We start from the raw sequence: 23,669 nt of genomic DNA, 5'->3' as shown, positions 1-23,669 counted from the left end.
CGAAAATGCATTGAAATCGCACATTTTCACCATTCCGGACCCGTATCTCAGTTATGCATGGATGGATTTTGTTCAAATTTGGTACATACATTAAACATAATAGGACCTTGATGCACGTCTTTTTTTTTTTCGGATCAAGTTCGAAATGGCCGACTGGCGGCCATTTTGTTAAAGAATTCAGTTCTGGATCCGTATCCAAGACATGTCTGGATTGATCAAGTTCAAACTTCACACACACATGGTACATCATGTCACAAATAGATATGTGCATTTGTTTCATGATCTGCTTAACAATAGTGGAATGATGGCCATTTTAAGGCCGAAAATGCATCAAAATCACGTATTTTCACAATTCCAGAACCGGATCTCAGTCATGCATGGATGGATTTTGTTCAGATTTAGCACAATGTGTTGTACATATGCAGGTGCATTTCGGTCATGATCTGCTTTGAATGTATATGTCACTCAAATATGAACGGAACGGGGACGTGTCATTGACAATGACTTGTCATTTCTGTTTTGACGTTAATTTGAGGTCACATTTTGACAACTTTATTGCAAATGGCGCTTAATTGAACTAACACTCAGAACTAACACTACGGTAATGTAATCCTGTCTATACAATGTACTTGATTCTGTTTGGTTTTTAAAATAAAAGAAATCACGTTTTTTCATTAAATATTTTGGCGTACTAGTAATTGGACATTTAAATTATTTCGGACGCCTAATATAGACTAATTTAAGTTTTACCGTAGTCATTGACGCCTATTCAAGAGTATGATTTTTATTGTGACTAGCGTGAATGGGTAAGCTTTGTTTCAACAATGAGCTGGTATCACTGTAAACAATGTTCAATTATTCTTCAAATGCTCAGTTTATCTTTTGAAAACAACTAATTTTTTGTTTTAAAAAAAACCCATCCCATTTTCCCATCTAAATCCAAGCCAAAAGATCGTACTACAATATCGGCAAATCTCTTCGGTGATGCGTTCAATAACATTAACTTATTTAAATGAGCTATGAGCACGTTGGCATCATGCACCATTTTGATTGGTTAATTTGCGATTATCAGGTCAAAGAACTCTGTCCCAGGTCAAAGCATTGCGGATATTCTCCAGCATCAAGTGTTTAATATGAGTTTGGAATCATTCGCTTACGATGAAACTAAGTTGCATTTTATAACAATTCAACGAATTTTTTTTTTTATACTTTAATATAATTACTACTGAGTAATAATCAAAAATTGGATGAGCAAAATAATTAATTAAATCACGCAACAAGCGGGAAGGACAATGCATTGTTGCCTCGGCAAGTTGCTTAACGCGTCACCCTGACATACCCGAAGAAGGTATTGTTTTTTAAATATAAGGACGCACAATTTTAAACGAAATATATGGGAGGGTGATTGTTATTTTGTATGATCAAGCTAGTTGGCATGTCACACTCCAATACACGCACAGGCCATCATAAAAAGAATTCAATGGGCAGTGAGGAAAAGGGCGATTTTTGCCCTCAGAATTTTTTAAGGGCGTGTGTAGTAGACGGGCAATCGCGCATCCTAGAGTAAACACTGTCTCATCCTGGATTTTTGGTAGCCCAGTTGGGCTACCGAATTTGAAAAGTGGTAGCCCCAAGAAAGAAACTGGTAGTCTGTAGACGCGGGGCTACCACTAATTTCGAGCCCTGATATAGGTACTACATGTGGACCTCTCTCAGATTTGTTCATTTTCTAATGATATCTTCTGTTCTTTAATTGCCATGTGCATTGCTAACAGCGGAGCTATCTCAGCCGACAGGCTGCTTGTTTACAGTTGCGCTAGAAATATTAATGTCTCTGTTTAACATTTCCACTTCTGAATGTTTAACAAATATTTCTTCATCATTTAATTTGATATCATTATATTCATTCATTGTGATGGAACATTTTACATTCTACATTTTACGTAGCAATGTATCCAGACACACATGCTGTTTCCATGGAAACCACTATCATCCATGTTGATTAAAACTGCATTTTTTTTAGCATAATTCCAGACACCCCAACACCATTTGTGAGAAGCATTATAACCCTTCATGAGTCTGATTTTTTTCAATAATATTTGCAGATTTTCCATAATTTCAATTCTTAGTTTTGAAGCAAATAGACATAATATAATATTTGTTACATATTTCGATGAAATAGTTTGAATTATGATTACCAGGTTAATCACTACCATGGTTCAGGTTTTGAACAGAACTTTTTTGTTGAAGGTGACAAAACGTATTAAATGACTGGTGAATAGTCAGCTTTTCAATGTACATGTACTCTGTAATGGTGTACAAAAGTGACGTTTTATTCAATTTGCTGGTCAATAGATACTGAAAAATAGCTCACGTCATATTATTTGGTAAAATGTGGTAATACCAACTCTCTTTGAATACTAATTAACCTGGAATCTAGTCTTCTTGTAGAATGCCATAATTTTCTGTCAGAATTGTGGTGCAGGATTTTGCACATTGTTATATATTTTTCTATACCCTAGTAATATTTTTTTTTTGGATCAAATAAACTCAATTTCCAAATGGCTGGAGGTTTTATAAAAAAAATTGAAAAAAATATAATTTTTTTGGTTATTATTATGTGAAATATGACAACAGTTGTTGTTCGGTGTTCAAAGGTCCGGGACATAGTGTGTGGTTAAAATGTTATGATCCTGGCTGTTGAGGCTGATCCTACCTATTCTTGTTAATTAATGAAGACAGTTTATACATGTAAACATGCATACAATACCTCCATTTATAGATAATTAGGTGTTGTAACATAGATTGTTTCTCAGTCCATACATCACTGATCAATTTTACTTATTGTGTCTGTCGAGTATTATTATGAAAAAACGTTACATTTTCACTAGGTTAAAAATTATTCATATATTGGTGTAATTTTTTTGGCCATACAAGAATCATTAAATTAATGGATTCAATATCACAATGTCTGTAAACAAGGATTAAAAATATTCATTCTTTTTAGGGCCTCATTCTTTGAAAAATTGTTAAATCATATAATTGATTATTTTGTGCATCTCGTTGAATTGATGGGGATGTCTACTTTAACACTTGAAAAAGAAAAGGAAATAAGAAACGCAATCTATGCGATAAATAATTTCATACTTTCTCTTAAAATAATGGGCATCATTGATAGAATAATTTAGGAATACCTTGTTTTATTTCCAACCTTTCCAACCACAAAGTCCTAATATTATTATTATAACATTTTGAATATGCTGCATTTTTATCATTGAATGTTTTATAAGATGAAAAATTATTGCTATCTTAACCTAATGTTTTTTTGATCATCAAAGGATTTGCTAACCCCACATTTACTAAATAAAAAAAATATGCTCCATTTCGACTGAATATAATAAAATTACAATCAGTATATTTTTTAATATCACATATTTCTACTATTTTCCTACATAGTACACTTAACAAATTATACGGTTGGTCGGTCTAGCGACAATATCCGCAAATACATTTGCGGTGAAAGTCAAATAATTTCTACATTGAATAAGCATTGACCTTCAAATCACCTCTATAAATAGTGGAGAGAATGGTTCATTTGTAAACACCTGACATCACCGATTGAGATTAGGTTTCAGTAATGAGTGTGTTGCCCTAATTATAAGTACCATATTGTATCTATTGCAAACACAATGCTTTAATTATAGTATATTGGTACAAAAATGTAATCCCAAACTGTATTTCGTATGTACCGGGTAATCAAGATAATGCAGTTTGTAACAAAGAATTATTTTTTATTGGAAGCCCAACTTTAAAAGCATTAGTTTTACGATGTTGCAAGATGTTACATAATATGATTGAATGTTCATAGTTTTATTTATTGTGTTTTTGTGGATTTTATAATTGCGAGTTTTTCATCAGAGTAAATAAAATTAAAAAAAAACTGAATAAAAGGTAAAAAAAAAAAAAACATTAAGAAACAATAAATTGCTTGATAACACTGGAATATTTTTGTTGGGAATTCTATTCCTAAATGTCGTAGGTTTTGCATGAACTCTAGTTAAAAAAAAAAAAAAAAAAAAAAAAAAAACGTTCCAAAGCATAATTTCCCCTCATTATCTGATTTTGACGTTTGCTTTACATAGCTCAGTGTTTTATGTCATTTCTGTCATACAATTCATGTACCGGTACCAATAAATCATCGCAATAGTGAAAAACTCACTATTATGTGTAATGTACGCAGTTAAGATTTGTTTCAGTATCACAGCTAAAAGTATGTAAACTACATACCTTCTCTATTTATAATAATATTTATAATATTCATGCTAATAGAAGTTTTATGGTAATGGTGTTAAAATACTCTATTAGAAGTGCATATAAACGAAAAATCCTATTTCTTGTATACTGAATCATTAAAATATTGCTTATTTTGATCATAGAAACACTTCTGTAATTTGCGTAAGCACATGTTTTACTAATACTGTAAAATACATTTATTTATTAGCTGGATTTAATTTTTGCTGATATTTTAGTCGCTTTTAGTTTTGTATGATGTTTATTTTGTTAATTTTTGATTAGTTGAATGTAAAATACAGGAAAAAGGGTGGTTTTGCTTGATTTTTAGTCCCCGTTCGGACGGAGTCCGAAAACGGGGACTTATGTTTTGCCCTGTGTGCGTCCGTGCGTCCGTGCGTCCGTGATCACCTGTATCTCGAACATGCATGGACCGATTATGTTCAAACTTCACTCATACATCACACATTATATGGGACATATGCACATGCATTTTTTTCATGATCCGATTAACGATAGCCGAATAGCGGCCATTTTAAGGCCGAAAATGCATCAAAATGGCACATTTTCACCATTCCGGACCCGGATCTCAGTTATGCATGGACGGATTTCGTTCAAATTTGGTACATACATTAAACATAATAGGACCTTGATGCACGTCATTTTTTTTTCCGGATCAAGTTCGAAATGGCCGACTGGCGGCCATTTTGTTTTAAAGAATTCAGTTCTGGATCCGTATCAGAGACATGTCTGGATTGATCAAGTTCAAACTTCACACACACAAGGTACATCATGTCACAAATATGTATGTGCATTTGTTTCATGATCCCATTAACGATAGCCAAATGGCGGCCGCTTTAAGGCCGAAAATGCATTGAAATCGCACATTTTCACCATTCCGGACCCAGATCTCAGTTATGCATGGACGGATTTCATTCAAATTTGGTACATACATTAAACATAATAGGACCTTGATGCACGTCATTTTTTTTTTCAGATCAAGTTCGAAATGGCCGACTGGCGGCCATTTTGTTTTAAAGAATTCAGTTCTGGATCCGTATCCGAGACATGTCTGGATTGATCAAGTTCAAACTTCACACACACAAGGTACATCATGTCACAAATATGTATGTGCATTTGTTTCATGATCCCATTAACGATAGCCAAATGGCGGCCGCTTTAAGGCCGAAAATGCATTGAAATCGCACATTTTCACCATTCCGAACCCGGATCTCAGTTATGCATGGACGGATTTTGTTCAAATTCGGTACTTACATTAAACATAATAGGACCTTGATGCACGTCATTTTTTTTTTCGGATCAAGTTCGAAATGGCCGACTGGCGGCCATTTTCTTAAAGAATTCAGTTCTGGATCCGTATCCAAGACATGTCTGGATTGATCAAGTTCAAACTTCACACACACAAGGTACATCATGTCACAAATATGTATGTGCATTTGTTTCATGATCCGCTTAGCAATAGCTGAATGATGGCCATTTTAAGGCCGAAAATGCATTAAAATCACGTATTTTCACAATTCCAGAACCGGATCTCAGTCATGCATGCATGGATTTTGTTCAGATTTAGTACAATGTGTTGTACATATGCAGGTGCATTTCGGTCATGATCTGCTTTGAATGTATATGTCACTCAAATATGAACGGAACGGGGACGTGTCATTGACAATGACTTGTATTTTATTAAAATAGCGAAAATAAATTCCAAGTGAAAGTAAAATACAGTAAATAGGATGTTATTAGTAGACTATTGTCAGACAGTCGGTAATATATATCTACAAATCACACACACTTCTGTTTCCATAATCTATTTTATAATTGAGTCACTCAGAGATTATGTAACAACTTATGCCACACAGGCATACATTGATCTCCATGTTCGTTAATAACAATTTAAATTTAATTAATGTTGGACTGTAAAAAATAAACAAAATCAATATTTTGTTTCAATTGTCAATTGTGATTTTTATTTTATTTTTATTAATTTTTTTTTTGCTGCACAGAATATAAAGCCCACCATATGTTGTATGTGTTGTCCACTCTGTTCATGCATAAACATGACTGTTGTGTATTGTTGTAAAACAACAATAATTCTAAAATTAGCACTATTTGTTGGTTATCTCACTAACTCATTCTACATAAAAAAAAAAAATATATTACAGCAATTCCAGGCACTGATTTGACGCTGAAGTAGTGCTAGATGTTGATAACTTACTACAGTAGGTTACACACTTTGTTTTCAAATTTACATAAGTTGTAACTAGAAATATAAACATCGGCAGCAAATCAGAGGAATGATTGACAGATATTGCCCACAATGTTTTCTATTTTTGCTACAAAGTCAGGTACACCTAGACTTTGAGGCGCGTCTGTCTTTCATTCACTTTTGGTCAGTCATCGCGTCGATTGCCTGTCTACAAATCGGCATATGTCTAAGTTGTTTAAGTATCACGATGGAGAAGCAAATAGTCAAATAACCAGTTGAAATGAGAACAAGAGTTGTCAATTCGTATTTTCGTGGACTGTCATTTGCTGAGATTGGAGATCGAGCAGGCAGCTTATAATATGGTCAAACAGTTTGTTACCACCGAGAGTATCCTGCCAGGAAACGTTATAGACTATTATACTACTATATGTTGAATTTTATAATTGCGACCGCGCATTTCCGAATGGGAAATTCAACAAAAACTACTTGTGTACGGCGGCAACCCTCCCTGGACGTGTGTTCGCGGCCAGTGATATTATTTGGTGGCACATCAACCGTTTGGTTCTCATCGTCAAGAACTGATAAGCTAATAACACCCATTCTACTGATGTATTCAATTTCATTATTGATATACTGGATGAAGTCTTCATAAGACGTTTGTTGCAGGCAGCTTTCAGTTAATATATACATCAGCGTGATATGGATATTTCTATAGTAGGAATAATGCACTTTGATCAACATTTCTGCCATGATCAGGCGGTCAGCTGGCTCTGTAAAATAACGTTCTTTACAGTGCCACCACTGTATGCTCCCTGAAATAACATGTGACGCAAATTGAAGTACGAAACTCAGTTGAGAGCCTCGATCGTTTATTGGAGGAGAAATTCAAAACTAATGTACCGCCACTTTTATGGGCGAAGCTTTCTCCTGGTGCGCTTCAAATTGCAGACGTGCTGTCTGCATTATTCAACTTCTGTAAATTTGAAAACAAAGTGTGTAACCTATTGTAGTAAGTTATCAACATCTAGCACTACTTCAGCGTCAAATCAGTGCCTGGAATTGCTGTAAAGTACTAGTGAAATGCTTGCTACCCCAATGTCTAAGATCACTTCTCATAATTTATGTATCTAAGCACAAAATAAATGTAGTTCCAGTCTGCTATCAGTCATTTATTGCTTTTCACAATGAGGCTCCTCATTAGTCCTCATTTGCATACAAGTATTCCTCTGGTGATGTCACCAGGGGACATTGCTGCACAACATAGACATGGTAGTGGAACTGTGACATGGTTCTAGAGAACGCTTCAGGCCAGGGGACATTGCTGCACAACATAGACATGGTAGTAGAACTGTGATATGGTTCTGGAGAATGCTTCAGGTTCCAATTTAATCTCTATTGACTTTTAAATAATTTAAAATAAACTTGTTATATTTGTCATTATGCTGTATAATTAGAACAATATAAACTAGAGAACAAGAAAAAAGAAAATGTTTGATTTATGTTAGACAGTTCAAATTGTCTGGTTTTGATAACTCTGTAATCAAAAAGTACCTCCATGCAAACTAGGTGTGTAACAATGTCATCAAAATTGCATAAATGCAACTATAGATGTATGGCAGTAATAATAATTATTGATTTTGTTTTGTGGCAATGCTTTTTGATCGTATAACCTTGCATCTGTAAAAAAGATTGATTTTCGTGTGATAATTGAGTTCTGTGTGCAAAGCACATAATGAGAGTCTTTGCAGTTACCCTGTCTGTATGTGTGTTTGGGGGTCTGTATATGTGTCTGTGTGTGTGTCTGTCCGTTAATTCATATCTCAAGAACCGTATATTGGTTTTTAATGAAACTTTGTGCATGGATGCTCTGGGCTAATGTGCAGATTTGATAAGGTTTTGGTTGAAATCCATGCATATTAATTACTTAATTTGCATGATAATTAGCTAATTTTTAGCTGTTCCATGTCTGTTCCACTGATATCTAAAGACCCATTCATTGGATTTTGATGAAACTTGTTACATAGATGCTCTAGACTAATAACTAATAAAAAATAACTTATTTTGAGCATAAACACTCCTGTAAAGCACATGTGCTACTAATTCATCTTCCTTCAAGAGTTCCATGCGTATCATTCAAACAGCATCCCGGTCAATAGCATATGGTAGCAGCTCATCTTGTACAAGCAACATGTTGTCATTGACAACCACTAGTAAATATTCAGATAGAAAATATGTGAATAGTTATAAAAGAGTGTTGTTGGGCTGGCAACGGTTTGAGACATGAGAAAACTTTTGATTGTGGAAGAATAAATGGAGCAAATACTGTATTTTTATAAAAAAAATATATATATATATAATGCCCTCTAGTTTAGGTATGTTTCCTACCATTTCTAGACTCCTTTGGAAAACATTACCATATTTTAGTAATTTGAATTTTGTTGCTAATTCCAGCCTGGCATATGGTTTGTACACCATCTGATACCATGTTTGAAATGATACTGCTTTGTATTCTAGGAACTAGGGATTCAAAAATATAAAGTGACCACATCAAATTACTGTTATATTTGTCAATAATATATATATATATGTTTACAAATTTATAGATTCCTTATCTCAAATAAGACATCTGGATTTAGGGCAGATCAACCTGGCATGTATAAATTTAATAATAGCTGTCTTGTTTCCTAATGGTATCTAATATTGTGAAAACGGTTTTCAGGAAGGATGTTATATGACATTAATTTATTCATTCCCTTGAACAGCTGTCTCACCTTCCCACAATCGGATTCCAAATGGATATCATGTTTATTTATTCATTTCCTTGTTTGCTTGATTCCGCTTTCCGGCATCTACCTATGTCACCTTTCAACAAATCTAGAAACATAATCACTATGTCTGTCTGTTCGTATCTTAGTAATACTGTTTGAACAACTCAATAAGTATTAGAAATGCCATTTTTGTTTTTTTGTTTTACCCCTTACTATGCAAGCTTTTATTTTTGTATTAAGATTTGTAAAACTTTGGTATGTTGCAAAGGAAACGTACAAATTGACAAAACGATCGGAAAGGGGTTGACGATTTTGTAACATCAAAGATCAGTGATGACAATGAAAATGCAAAAAATAAACTTAGAACTTATAGGTTATTTAAAAAAGAAGTCTGCATTGAAAGATACCTAATTGATCTGAAAAAATGTTTTTTTTTCGCGGGTCGCTAACCAAATTTCGATTAAGTAATCACTCCCTGAAAATTGCATATGTTTACCATTCCAATATACCTATTGATGTAAGGATCTGTGAACATTGTGATGGTGATCACATTGAAGATTAATGACATTTTGTAATGGTTTGTACAAAATACCAAATGCACAGAAAGAAATTGTTTTTTTAGGCGCTAAATAAATGAATGATAAATTTGACACAATGCAAAATAAATTTGAATACATAATGAGCACCAATGACTTGTCAATACCTCTTGCACAGTTCATCTCATTAAGTATACAGCATAGACAGCAACATGCAACTTAGTCTGATTTGGCCTTTTCTATCATTTTTTTTCATCTTCTTCTTGTCTTTATTTGTTTTTGTTGTTAGTTTTTCCATTGTTTTTCAATTGTAACCCTTTTCATCTCTTCTGAGGGATATGTGTTAATAAATTATTATTATGCCATCTATGTCTGGTTTGAAAGAGAAAAATACTAAGCACACATACCTTTCTCACGTATACTTGGCAACGTTACTAATTAATATTAGGGTTGTTGTTTGCATAAGAAATTATAGAGCAAAATCTCAGCACAGCGGTGCTTTTGTCAAAGGGAATCAAAACTAATCAAAACTGAAATGTGCTTTCTGAATGTGTTCAGTAAAACTGTATAGGAGTCTAGCTGGAGCCTTGTGTAGGCAGTAGCATTAACACTGAAATGAATGATCTGGGCTAATTAGCTTTTCGGTTAAAGTCTAAATTAACTACCTAATTTGCATAATTATTACTCATTATTTAGCAATTCCACCAATATCTCAAAAGCAACTTATCGGTTTTCAATGAACCTTGGTACATACATGCTCTGAGAAAAGTCATACATGTGTTTAGTTTACTTATTGTGCTTACTAATTTGCATAAGTTAACAAATTTATAGGTGTTGCACAGATATCTTGAGTCTGTACCACTCATCAAATTTCAATGAAATTTGGTACATAGGTGCTTTTAGATAATCACAGTTCTGATTACTTGAAAGCCATGAATGTTATTTCCCCATTTGGTGTAAAGGGGTTATGTTACCTCATTATTATGCATAACTATAACATCTCAAGCACTTTTGCAAATATGGAGATGCAACCAGAGCTATATTTAAGTCATCAGACAAGTGATATGAATAAAATGTATCAAATGACCATATATGGTCATGTGATTTCATTAATATGCATAACTGTAATATCTTAAGTACTGTTGCAGATAAGGACATTCAACTAGTACAATAATTGTGTTGTTGTATAAGATATATGACTGTAATAACAAGTCATCATTTTTGATTATGATTTCATCAAATGTCTATAATTTGTACACCATAGTTACTTGGAACCTTCCTGATCACTGCTTGCAGTTGTATTTGCTCTGTGCACATGTGCTCATAATGTAAATGACAGGGGCAAGTCTTTGGTCAAAATTGTTCATTGATTTGGCATGCAACTAATGCAACTATTACTTTATGTGTATTTGAGATGTGCTTGTAATATAGGAAATACAGTATTCTTCAGTTGTACTTCATGTCTCCAAGACTTTCAGCATACATTAGTTTTTTTAAATCTTTCTTCGATTGATGTCTTTTTGTAGCTTCACTGACAACATCCTTCATATCAGGTCACTCTATTGATGTGCATAGAAGCAAACCTCTTCCAATTCTTATTTCAGTGATGGCAAATGTTATGATTCAACTGTCAACCATTTATTTGGATAGAATCTCAGCACCAGGTGCTGTATTTTTAGAAAAAGAAACTCATTCACATTCAAAGAACAGCACCATGGTAACATGGTTTCTTTACCCTGTTATATAGACTGCATTTTGTATTAAAATATAGCTACTGTTTTAAGGCTTCAAAGTCAGGGTATGGTTCATATAGCACAAGCACATATGTCTGTTTTTGTGGCATTGTTTTCTGGCATTGTTTTTTTTTCATACAGTGCATAGAGGGACTTAGTATTTTAGATTCCTTCCATTCATCATCCATGTTTAGACAGGTTTTTTTTCACATTCTATTCAAGAATGACAAGGTTACAATATATATATATATATATATATATATATGCACATCAGTATAGTTTTGAATTTGCTGTAATTTGACTGATGGCCTCAAATGTTCAACATGTTATCAACATTACATATTCAAGTTTCCTGATTTGATTAAAATGGCCGACTGGTGTTCATTTTTTTTTCAGTCTCATTTACCATAATTGATTGATTTTTCTGCTCAAATTAGGTACTAGTACACAGCTGAGACATCAGAATATACATACTGTAAAACCATTTATTTTCACTGACATTTAATTTCACTAATTTTGATTTTTTGAGCATATTCACTGTGTTTTAATTTCACAAATGTGTTTAACTTTAATAGCGGACTTTACTTATGAGCAAAATTAAAACCCAGTGAATAATTAATGCATTTACAGTACACAAGTAGCTGCATCCCCCCATTTTTTTTATTCAAAGAAATTTGAAAAAAAAAACCCAGAAAGTTTCCCTTTCGTTTTGTTCATCATAATATAAAATAAAAAAACTGTGGAAGATTTCATTTTTACATAAAAAAGGTTAAAATATAGTTGGTGGCTAGTGTAAGCAGCTAGGAACTGCATTCATTTTATTAGACAGCATGCAAAAGATAAAATTAATTGGCAATACTAAAATGGTGGAGCATAAAAACATGGAGACAAATCTACATGTACGTGTCAGACATATATTATATCTTATTTATGATAATGAGAGTTGCTTACTTTGTGTGGACGATGTTTTACTATTTTGATGTCTGAGAGTAATGGCTCATCACTGACAACATGGGTTAATACAAATACGGATCACGACCGGAAATTTCTCATTCAGAGTATGGATATCTTAATCTGGGCTCATAAAATGCACAGTGTAATTTTAATGTGTCACATAAAGGCAAAATGCTTTGTTTTTTATCATACTATGTTTTTATCAGAGATGTGTGATTTATAGAGATTTATCATCAAGATTAATTTTACTATCAGTTCTATGTGCAGTCCAGATTTATTAATTACCTAAAAAAGTACAGATATTGATTACATAATAATAATAAATAATAATACTTTATTGACATCATTCTGTTTGAATAAACATACAGTCAAGTGCTTAAACTAATAATTCTAAATAAAAAAATAAAAAAAATTAAAAAAAGGAAGAAATAAATATGTAGTTTAAATAAATACAGATAATGGATGTTGGAGGAGTGGGAGGGGGGGGGGTGTTGCTCTAGTCTCAATTGATATAACATGGGTGTATCATATGCTATTACAATCAATGTTTAAAAGTGAATTCTAAATATGCATGCATGCATATCGAATTGCTGATTTTAACATTGTTCAGTGTTTTGAATTTCTGCTCGCATTGTGATGCACAATCAAATTCCAATCTAATCTACCAGTACATATTTTTGTATTGGTTTCTTTTTATCTGTATCATCATAATTTAGTCTCTTCTTGTTATGATGTATTCAAATTTTTTGACTCCTGTGTGCGAAGCACAAAAAGGGAGTCTTTGCAGTTAGTGTGTCTGTATGTGTGTGTGTGTGTATGTGTGTCTGTCTGTTCCACTGATATCTCAAGAACCATGCATCAGTTTTTGATGAAATTTGGTGCATAGATGCTCTGGGCCAATGCGCAGATTTGATTAGGTTTTGGTAAAAATCCATGCATATTAATTACCTAATTTGCATGATAATTAGCTGATTTTTAGCTGTTCCATGACTGTTCCACTGATATCTAAAGAACCACTCATTGGATTTTAATGAAACTTGGCACACAGATGTTCCAAACTAATGCACAGATTTGATTAGTTTTGGGTAAAAATCTGTCCAATATTAATTACCTAATTTGCATAATGATTAATCAATTTTCGGCTTTTCCACTAATATCTCAAGTACTAATCATCACATTTCAATAAAACTTGGTACATAGATGTCATAGGACACTGCACAAACCTGATAGTTTTTGGGGTAATATCAGTAGATATTAATTACTTAATTAGCATAATTAATTAATTTTCAGCTTTTGATATTTCAAGTAGTAATTGCCACATTTCAGTGAAACTTGGTACATAGATGTCATAGGACACTGTGCAGACCTGATAGTTTTTAGGGTAATATGAGTACATATTAATTACCTAATTTGCATAATTAATTAGTTTTCAGCTTTTGATATTTCAAGTAGAAATCATCACATTTCAATGACACTTGGTACATAGATGTCATAGAACACTGCACAGACCTGATAGTTTTTAGGGTAATATGAGTACATATTAATTACCTAATTTGCATAATTAATTTTTAGCTTTTGATATTTCAAGTAGTAATCATCACATTTCAATGAAATTTGGTACATATATGTCATAGGATTATGCAGAGACCTGATTAGTTTTAATTGGATATTAATTACCTAATTTGCATAATGTTCCACTGATATATAAAGAACCACAAATTGGATTTTAATGAAACTTTTAAAGAGAACTATGCAGAAACCCAATTAGTTTTTGGTAAATATTTATGCTTATTAATCTCCTAATTAACATAATTAATTAACACTGATATCTCAATTACTGATCATCACATTTGAATAAAATTTGGTACATAAATGCTCTAGAACAATCGACAGGCCTGATTAATTTTGGGTTAAAATTTGTTCATATTAATTCTCTAATTAGCATAATAATTCATAATTTTTTTGTTCTGTTCTGTTCATAATAGTTACCTGATTTACATAATTAGTTTTCAGCTTTTCCATCAATATCTCATGTACAAGTAATTTTGAATTAATTTTTAATGTGTCTTCAATACTCTCAGCACACGGGAGTTCTTTCTAAGCTTTCTTTGATTTTTTATTACAAACACCCATTCATATCCTATGTTACAAACTGCATCCTAGAATAATCTAGTTCATTTTGGTAAGGCACTCTTTGATTGGCTGGGAGAACATACATGATTGGATTTCTAATCAAATTTACTGTTTTATAAAATGTACTTTAATTGTGAACCATTGTGCTTTATTTTTATAGGACAAGATCCCGCTAAGACTGGTAAGGAACCTGGTGACCTTGGTGAACTCAGAAATAAACTATTATTTTTCCTGGAAACATCTTTACATTATGTGCCAGAAAAGCTACTCACATATTTCCCATTTGACTGTAAGTACATTACCTAGCTCACCTGATGTAAAGACATTGTTCATTTCAGTTTTCTCAATACATAGCACCAGGCATACATATAATTCAACTTTAATATCCTTGTGTGGTAATTTGTGATAAAGATACCATTTTGTGTGAGTTCCATGAGTGTGGCAATCCACTAATTTCTGGCCAAAGGCATCGTTAACCCAAAATCGACGTATGAACAGTTTTGATTATGCAAACCAAAACATGTTGTTATACTAGAAAAAAAACACTATAACCAGTTCTTTCAGAAATTCACTTATTTGCAATAAAATTAATAATTCTAGAATATCATATCTGTTACAATTTATGATATTGCAATTCATTTGGGATTTCCATCATTTGCATCTAACACGGGTTTCGTGCATTCCTTCATCTTATAATTTCTTCTTACGGTACTACCAGTACCTATAATGTATGTTTCCTCTCCATCAGTAATAAGTAATAGATTTATCAATATTAACTTTTAACATTTCCCAAATAAAGAAATTACATACTCGATTCTTGAAGCCTGTCAATCTTCACTTAGTTACCATACAATGTTGTATTATTTTTCCTTGCAGCATTCTTTGAGGAGAGAGCTCTCTTGCTTGGTCGCTTAGGAAGACACGAGCAGGCCCTTGCTATTTACGCACATATCTTGAAGGACACCAAGATGGCTGAAGATTATTGTAGGAGGAATTATGATCCAGATAAAGAAGGAAATAAAAATGTAAGACGTGCATGAACTTGTGTTCAATATAGATAGAGTAGATGGTTTTTCTGTGTTTTGGGGGGCATGGGTGTGACTTTGATGTAATCACAGATTTTCACTGTAAACTGTTTACTTTTTAATGACAAGAATTAATTTAAAGCACTTTTCAAGATATACCATCTATGATGAAACAGAAATTATAATATGACACCTTCTTGGCAGAAACAACAAATACATACACACTGGCTTAATATATAGAACATTCATTTATTTTGGTTGACCAAAGCCACCAGATCCTGAATTGAGAATACCAATAACATGCATGAAATGTTGAGGAACATAATAACAAATTCCATAATGTTTGTTCACACACTTTGATGCTAGTATTGCTGTCACTTGTTTTGTTGATATAATCTTGATAACGTGCCACTAGACTCCTAGCATGGGAATGACTATCATTCAATTCTTCCTTGTACATTCAACCGTATGATCGTCTCAAGAAATCTTGTTCTGTTGGAGGAAAAAATATAACTGCGTCAATATTTGTCTTCAATCTTATTTTGCAGTATTTGCACATATATTGATCTATTTTATTAAAGTTCTCCAGTTGTTAAGGCTATGGAGTATATATGAACCCTCCAGTCATGTGACTTTGGATTTAAAATGTCTGTTTTTAAGAATTTAACATTCAGCTACCGTGATTGAATCCATACAACCATTGTAGCAAATGCCCCACCATAGCAAGAATATCTGAATAATTCAATGGGTGCGTTTTACTTTGTAGGTTTATCTGTGTCTTTTGAAGATGTATATCAACCCACCAGATGCCTCCACATTGGGAGTCATGGTGAATGCAGAGTCAGCAAAACCTAATATTGATGCATCACTGGCTGTTCTGGAATTACACTATGATAAGATAGACACTGCCAAGGTATGTAGTGTATTTACAATACACTATGATAACATATATACTCTCAAGATAGATAGACACTGCCAAGGTATGTAGTGTATTTACAATACACTATAAGAACATATACACTCTCAAGATAGACACTGCCAAGGTATGTAGTGTCTTTACAGTACACTATGAGAACATATACACTCTCAAGATAGATAGACACTGCCAAGGTATGTAGTGTATTTACAGTACACTATGATAACATATACACTCTCAAGATAGATAGACACTGCCAAGGTATGTAGTGTATTTACAGTACACTATGATAACATATACACTCTCAAGATAGATAGACACTGCCAAGGTATGTAGTGTATTTACAGTACACTATGAGAACATATACACTCTCAAGATAGATAGACACTGCCAATGTATGTAGTGTATTCACAGTACACTATGATAATATATACACTCTCAAAATAGATAGACACTGCCAAGGTATGTAGTGTATTTACAGTACACTATGAGAACATATACACTCTCAAGATAGATAGACACTGCCAAGAAATGTAGTGTATTTACATTACACTATGATAACATATACACTCTCAAGATAGATAGACACTGCCAATGTATGTAGTGTATTCACAGTACACTATGATAATATATACACTCTCAAAATAGATAGACTCTCCAAGGTATGTAGTGTATTTACAGTACACTATGATAACATATACACTCTCAAGATAGATAGACACTGCCAATGTATGTAGTGTATTCACAGTACACTATGATAATATATACACTCTCAAAATAGATAGACTCTCCAAGGTATGTGTAGTGTATTTACAGTACACTATGATAACATATACACTCTCAAGATAGATAGACACTGCCAATGTATGTAGTGTATTTACAGTACACTATGAGAACATATACACTCTCAAGATAGATAGACACTGCCAATGTATGTAGTGTATTTACAGTACACTATGAGAACATATACACTCTCAAGATAGATAGACACTGCCAATGTATGTAGTGTATTTACAGTACACTATGATAACATATACACTCTCAAGATAGATAGACACTGCCAAGGTATGTAGTGTATTTACAGTACACTATGATAACATATACACTCTCAAAATAGATAGACACTGCCAAGGTATGTAGTGTATTTACAGTACACTATGAGAACATATACACTCTCAAGATAGATAGACACTGCCAAGAAATGTAGTGTATTTACATTACACTATGATAACATATACACTCTCAAGATAGATAGACACTGCCAATGTATGTAGTGTATTCACAGTACACTATGATAATATATACACTCTCAAAATAGATAGACTCTCCAAGGTATGTAGTGTATTTACAGTACACTATGATAACATATACACTCTCAAGATAGATAGACACTGCCAATGTATGTAGTGTATTTACAGTACACTATGAGAACATATACACTCTCAAGATGGATAGACACTGCCAATGTATGTAGTGTATTTACAGTACACTATGAGAACATATACACTCTCAAGATAGATAGACACTGCCAAGGTATGTAGTGTATTTACAGTACACTATGATAACATATACACTCTCAAGATAGACACTGCCAATGTATGTAGTGTATTTACAGTACACTATGAGAACATATACACTCTCAAGATAGATAGACACTGCCAAAGTATGTAGTGTATTTACAGTACACTATAATAAAATATATACTTTCAAAGTGTATAGATAAACACTGCCAAGGTGTGTGGTGTATTTACAATACACTATGATAATGGTGAGGCAAATAGTGTGTATTAAAATTACATCAATATAAGATAGATATGGCCAAGGTATAAAGTCGGTATTATCAGTACACCCTGATAAGATATAAACTCCAAAGATAAGTAGGTGAGGTAGTGTGTATTATCAATATACTATGAGAAGATTGACACTGCCAAATTAGTTGGTGTGTATTAGAATTACACTATGATAAGATCAAGTTTGATAGTCTCTACTAGAAATACATTTTGACCACACCATTCAGGTACAAGCATAAATTGTTGATACATGTTCTCAACCCATGCATCTTTACTCTAAATCAGACAGCCTGGTGAATATATTGAGTAGAAGGGTTGTGTTTGGTACTTATACATGTACATTTGAGATAAGACAATCGTGTTGATTTCTTCTCTACTTTTAGGCCCTGGATCTCATCCCTTCTACAGTGCAGGTTAAAGATGTTTGTAAATTCTTAGAATGTGTTTTAGAAGATGGATCAGCTAAAAAGAGAAATAACCAGATTTTGAAAAGCCTTCTTTATTCAGAACATTTACAGGTATGCAATCTTTACTGATTCAATATTGTCGAAGTAATTGTCAGACTTCATTCTGTAATTTTATAAATCATGAATGATTAATATTTTTTCGAAATATTTTTCTGGTGAAGGAAAAACTTTTCAAGTAGCATATTTGCCACCTCTGCAATTGATGTTTAGAATTAAATGCTGAGACATTTTCCCATCATAATGGCAATTTGGTCTTTTTTATGTGAACGATACCTAGGGTGTGTTCAATAAGGGAAACTCTTGCATGTGCTCCAAATCTTTTTCTACCAAACAATCTTCTCTTCACATGCATTGGAGGAAACAAAAATTGAAGAAAGGTCAAACACATCCCTGGTGTAACAAAGGCTCTCCTGAAAGACACTTCTTTTATGAAAATAAACCTTTGCTGATGCTGTTCTTATTTTCACTCGAAAAATTGAATATTTCGTCCCTCAACAGGTCAAAGAGCAGAAGATCTACTACCAAAGCAGTAAGTGCACAATCACAGATGAGAAAATTTGCAAAGTATGCAAGAAGAAGATTGGAAACAGTGCGTTTGCTAGATATCCCAACGGCATCATTGTACATTTCTACTGTTGTAAAGATAGGAATTTCTGCCCCTTTGATGTTTGACAAAAATAATTATGGATATTATTCATTTCTGCATCAACTAGAGCATCTCAGGAGAAATGTGCCAATTATACTCACCTTCCTTACCATTATACCCATACATGTGGAATCAAAATTGTATGACACTGAATCCAAACCTCGTCCAAGATCATATATAACCTGTGAAATAGAAGTATACATTATGATAAATTACCAAAAAATTCAAGGACCCACTCATGTATATGTATTTCATCCGGGTATTACATCCAGAGATTGCATAGATTAACTTTTGTTGCCATCCACAGAATGAATCCCCATAATTTTTTTCTGTATGCTAACATTTAATCTTGCAAAACATTGCACCTAAATTTCATAGACAAAAATTATGTTTGTCAAAAAGTTTACCTCCTAACTAGACGGGACTTAGTTACCTATATTAGGTTAGAATATATTTTTCAGAAAACGATGAGTATTGCAACTGCCGAAATATTTCTGCAATTTGATGTATTTGATTGTGTTTTCGACGGAGCATTTTTATGACAAATAAATAATGTAGATAAAAGTTGTTCCATCCCATCGTGATATATTCCAATTCTTTCTTGCGGACATTATCCTAGTAGAGCGCCCTCTATAGTAAACAGCTAGAGATTATAATTATTATTATCATATGTAAATGATGTTTATTAGTCTTTAATTATTATTATGATTTATGATTTACTAGTCTATTTATAGATCTGATATTTGCTCAGAATCAAGCATGTTGTTACAAATGCGCTGATGATTTGCCCTCTCATTTCTTAATCTCACCGTTACCATGTAACTTGAGCTCTTATCAATTGTAATTTTCTTTGTGAGCAAAACTGACTTATGATGTTATCAGATACCAATTATTTTACTTCAATCACAGCGATGGTGCTTATGTTTTCCACTCTCTTGCTTCAAAGGCTTAAATTTCTAGAGTCTACTCGTTATCTAATAGAGCTTAATTAACACTATGCAAATTCTCAGAAAATTTCTCACGGTGTGATGCTTACTAATGAGCTGCAGTCAAGTATATTGTCTTGTTAATGAGAGTTTTTGCATAATATATAAAAACCATATAAGTACAGTTTTTCCTATGTCTGAATTGATTTCAAGGAAGCTTCATACAGAGTAAAATCAAAATATCTGTGTGACTATACTGGAACGGAAATGATAACGGAATCATAGATTGCATGTTGTGAGGAACACTTTGAAAAGTAATAGTGAACCGTAGCTAGAAGTGTCTGATTAACAGTAAATTTAAATAAATGTCGCAGGCTGTGGTTAACAATTTACTTATACTAAACTCGTATATCATACATCTGCCATTTCTACAGGTGCTAATGTATTACCTTGTTTCAACCATGTGTGTTGATAATTTGCATAATTTGAGAAATACATGTTCTTGTCAATTGGTGGACTAGTATACTTGTATACCGTTAATCACAAATACATTGTTTGTTAACTGATCATGTTTTTGTTTGGAATTAGTCATTCCAGTTTTAAGATATGTCTTTCTTATTTGTTGGTTGTTATGGCAACATACATATGCACAGACAGTGCATAGTTCGTTACTGAAGCATTAAATTTCCGTCGCTGGAAATGTTTGCTATAATATAATAAGAGTATGTGTATTCTGTGATTTTCCTTGTTTCATGAAAAATTCTCTTCTATTCTCACTATGCATACTTAGCTCTATCGAATAATGTATTACGCAAACAAATCCAATACGTGGGAAGAAATCTAATAACTATAAGGGAGGGATGATTATTTCTAGTTTAGTAGTTTCTCCATTTTTCACCTTCCTTGTGAGTGTCTTATTCTTTTCCTCAAATAAACTTGGATACAGATTCTGTGATGATCAGTTCCTGGGTACAGATTCCTTTTTTTCTCATTCGGGGTTCATTTCTTTTATCTAATTTTATTTACCAAGCAGCATTACCCCTCCCCCCTCTCCTCAATTGAGGGAATGATTCAGCTATAAAGACACCAATGCAATGTATGTAACAGGTCCTTCCAGTGTGTTACATAAATGAAATGAATACACTATAACAAACATACCTAGTATGCAAAACCCAACATTATGTTAACCTTTATCCGTAGTTTGAATGGTCATTGACCTGTACCAGAGGACGTGCAGTCAATTGAACTCCGATCATAATACAGCATTGATGCATTGTTTGATTATGATTTTATCTCGAAAAACAAAAAGCACTTTTCAAGATGAGAGGATGGTTTTAGTGGTATCTTAGGTTTTTAGGAATTATGACAAGAGCAAGACCCCGTAATATATCAGTAACCATAATTTACTATCAGTAATACTGTATGATATATTTTGATGAAGGGGTATCATATTCATTACAAGATTTTTATTTGATCCATATCATATTCTGCAATTTCTTTAAGAGCATTACGTAATTGTCAAAACAAATCATTAAAATGCAAATCTATATTTTTTATATTTGTGAAATATTATTGAGTCTTATTGAATGTCTATTAATCCATTTCCTTTATGGAACTCTGCTTCTGTAAAGACGTGGATGTGCCACAACAGTAATACACTTATGGCTGTGTTCACCTTGGCATACCAATTGGACAGTATGTTGCTAATGTGTTTATATATAGGGGTATGTGGAGAGGAGGTGCACATTTGTCAAAGTAGTAAACTTGGATGATTTAATTCCATTGTAGACTGAAATTGACAAGTGGTGTGTGTATCAAGTTACTGACTCCAGTGAATATTACGCCATTATAATTGTCCAAGTATTTGAATTCTAGCGATTGATTAAATGCATGTACCAAAACTACATGTGAGTTCATTAAATAGGGAGAGGGGATCAGCAGCGTAGCTTGCCTATGTTTTTTTATAGCACCAGTATATCAGAATACTGTAAAATACTTAATTTTCACTTGTAATTTATTTTCGCTGAAGTGATGTTTCAGTGAAAATAAAATCCAGTGAATATACCTTTTTCCCTAGTTTTTTACATTCAAATCATCAAAAATCAGTGAAAATAAACTCCATACAAAACACCCAGCGAAAATTAATTCCAGCTAAAATAAAGTATTTCACAGTATGTAACTTAATATTAATTTTCTGAAACATTTAAAACAGGATGCAATTGATACTTTATGGGTTCATCTTTTTTTTTTATTTTATTTTGTAAATACTGGATCATTAAAAATTACTGCTTTAATGCTAGTAGCATACAACTGTTCATCGATTAAGATGGTATTTATGCATTCTAGCATTTATCTATGTCAAGGATATGTGTATGCTTATGTTTCTTCTGACTTTTTAACATTTGTAAAGACTTTAGGATGATGTATATATAGTTGTAGATGTGTATGAAATATGCATACAGAATAAATTGCTGCAATTCTGTTAAAATCATTTGTTGTGAAGTTGATTCAAGTTTGGAGTATTCACTGGGTGGACATCAAAGTATTTTCATCGCCTAGCAACCGGTACTTTTGAAAACAACAACAGAAAACCGTACTTCGGGCTTGTTTTTGAGACTCTACTGAACAGTGTAACAAGACCCCTACATGTGCAACATATATCAGTTTGTTCAGGAGTTTGTGCTGTTTTCACCGGCTCCTCGGCTGGTGTTTCACAGCAGCTTGCACAGAGCCCATAGAAATACAGGTAATAATCAGATCAGGTAATCAGTATGCATTTTTTTTTAACCTTTAACTAATTACTTCTGCAGATTACCAAGGAGAATCTGTTTACCAAGTTTCATTAAAATTGGACTTAGGGGTACTTGAGATCTGAGAAACAACTAAAAATTAGCTCATTTATTTAAATATTAAAAGCAAGTAATAATAATGCATGGTTTGAATCCTAAACTCCTTTGGATTACCTCCAGAGCACCTATGTATCTGTAACAAGTATCATTGAAATCGAATGGAAGCTAAAAATTTATGCAAATTAGACAATTAATATATAGAGATTTCAAACAAAATCCAAACAGTCCTGTATAGTGTCCCAGCGCAGTTATGTTTAAAGTATAAATATGATGACTGGTTCTCAAGATATCAGTGGAAAAGCTGGAAATTGTTTTTTGAGATATTAATGACATGCATACAGACATGCATAAACTTAAGTTTAAGAAAAGACATCAGGCTGTTTTGTGTGACATTTAATTTTCATTAAATTTT

General features: G+C 33.0%; 1 protein-coding gene across 1 annotated transcript in view; it reads left to right on the top strand.

The window, feature by feature from the left end:
* The window catches only part of LOC100378848 (vam6/Vps39-like protein), a 63,700-nt gene extending 40,804 nt beyond the window's left edge, over positions 1-22,896 (top strand). The window contains exons 15-19 of the mRNA XM_085491297.1: positions 14,799-14,927; positions 15,515-15,663; positions 16,430-16,576; positions 18,753-18,887; positions 19,335-22,896. Of these exons, the coding sequence (XP_085347423.1) occupies positions 14,799-14,927; positions 15,515-15,663; positions 16,430-16,576; positions 18,753-18,887; positions 19,335-19,508 (734 nt within the window). The 3' untranslated portion in view covers positions 19,509-22,896. The remainder of the gene's footprint in view (positions 1-14,798; positions 14,928-15,514; positions 15,664-16,429; positions 16,577-18,752; positions 18,888-19,334) is intronic.
* The last annotated feature ends 773 nt before the right edge of the window (positions 22,897-23,669 follow it).

The sequence above is a fragment of the Saccoglossus kowalevskii genome, chromosome 2 (assembly GCF_978046115.1).
Source record: "Saccoglossus kowalevskii chromosome 2, keSacKowa6.1, whole genome shotgun sequence".
NCBI lineage: Eukaryota > Metazoa > Hemichordata > Enteropneusta > Harrimaniidae > Saccoglossus > Saccoglossus kowalevskii.
The sequence above is the reverse complement of the archived record's forward strand: the minus strand, read 5'-3'. Positions and strand labels throughout refer to the sequence as shown.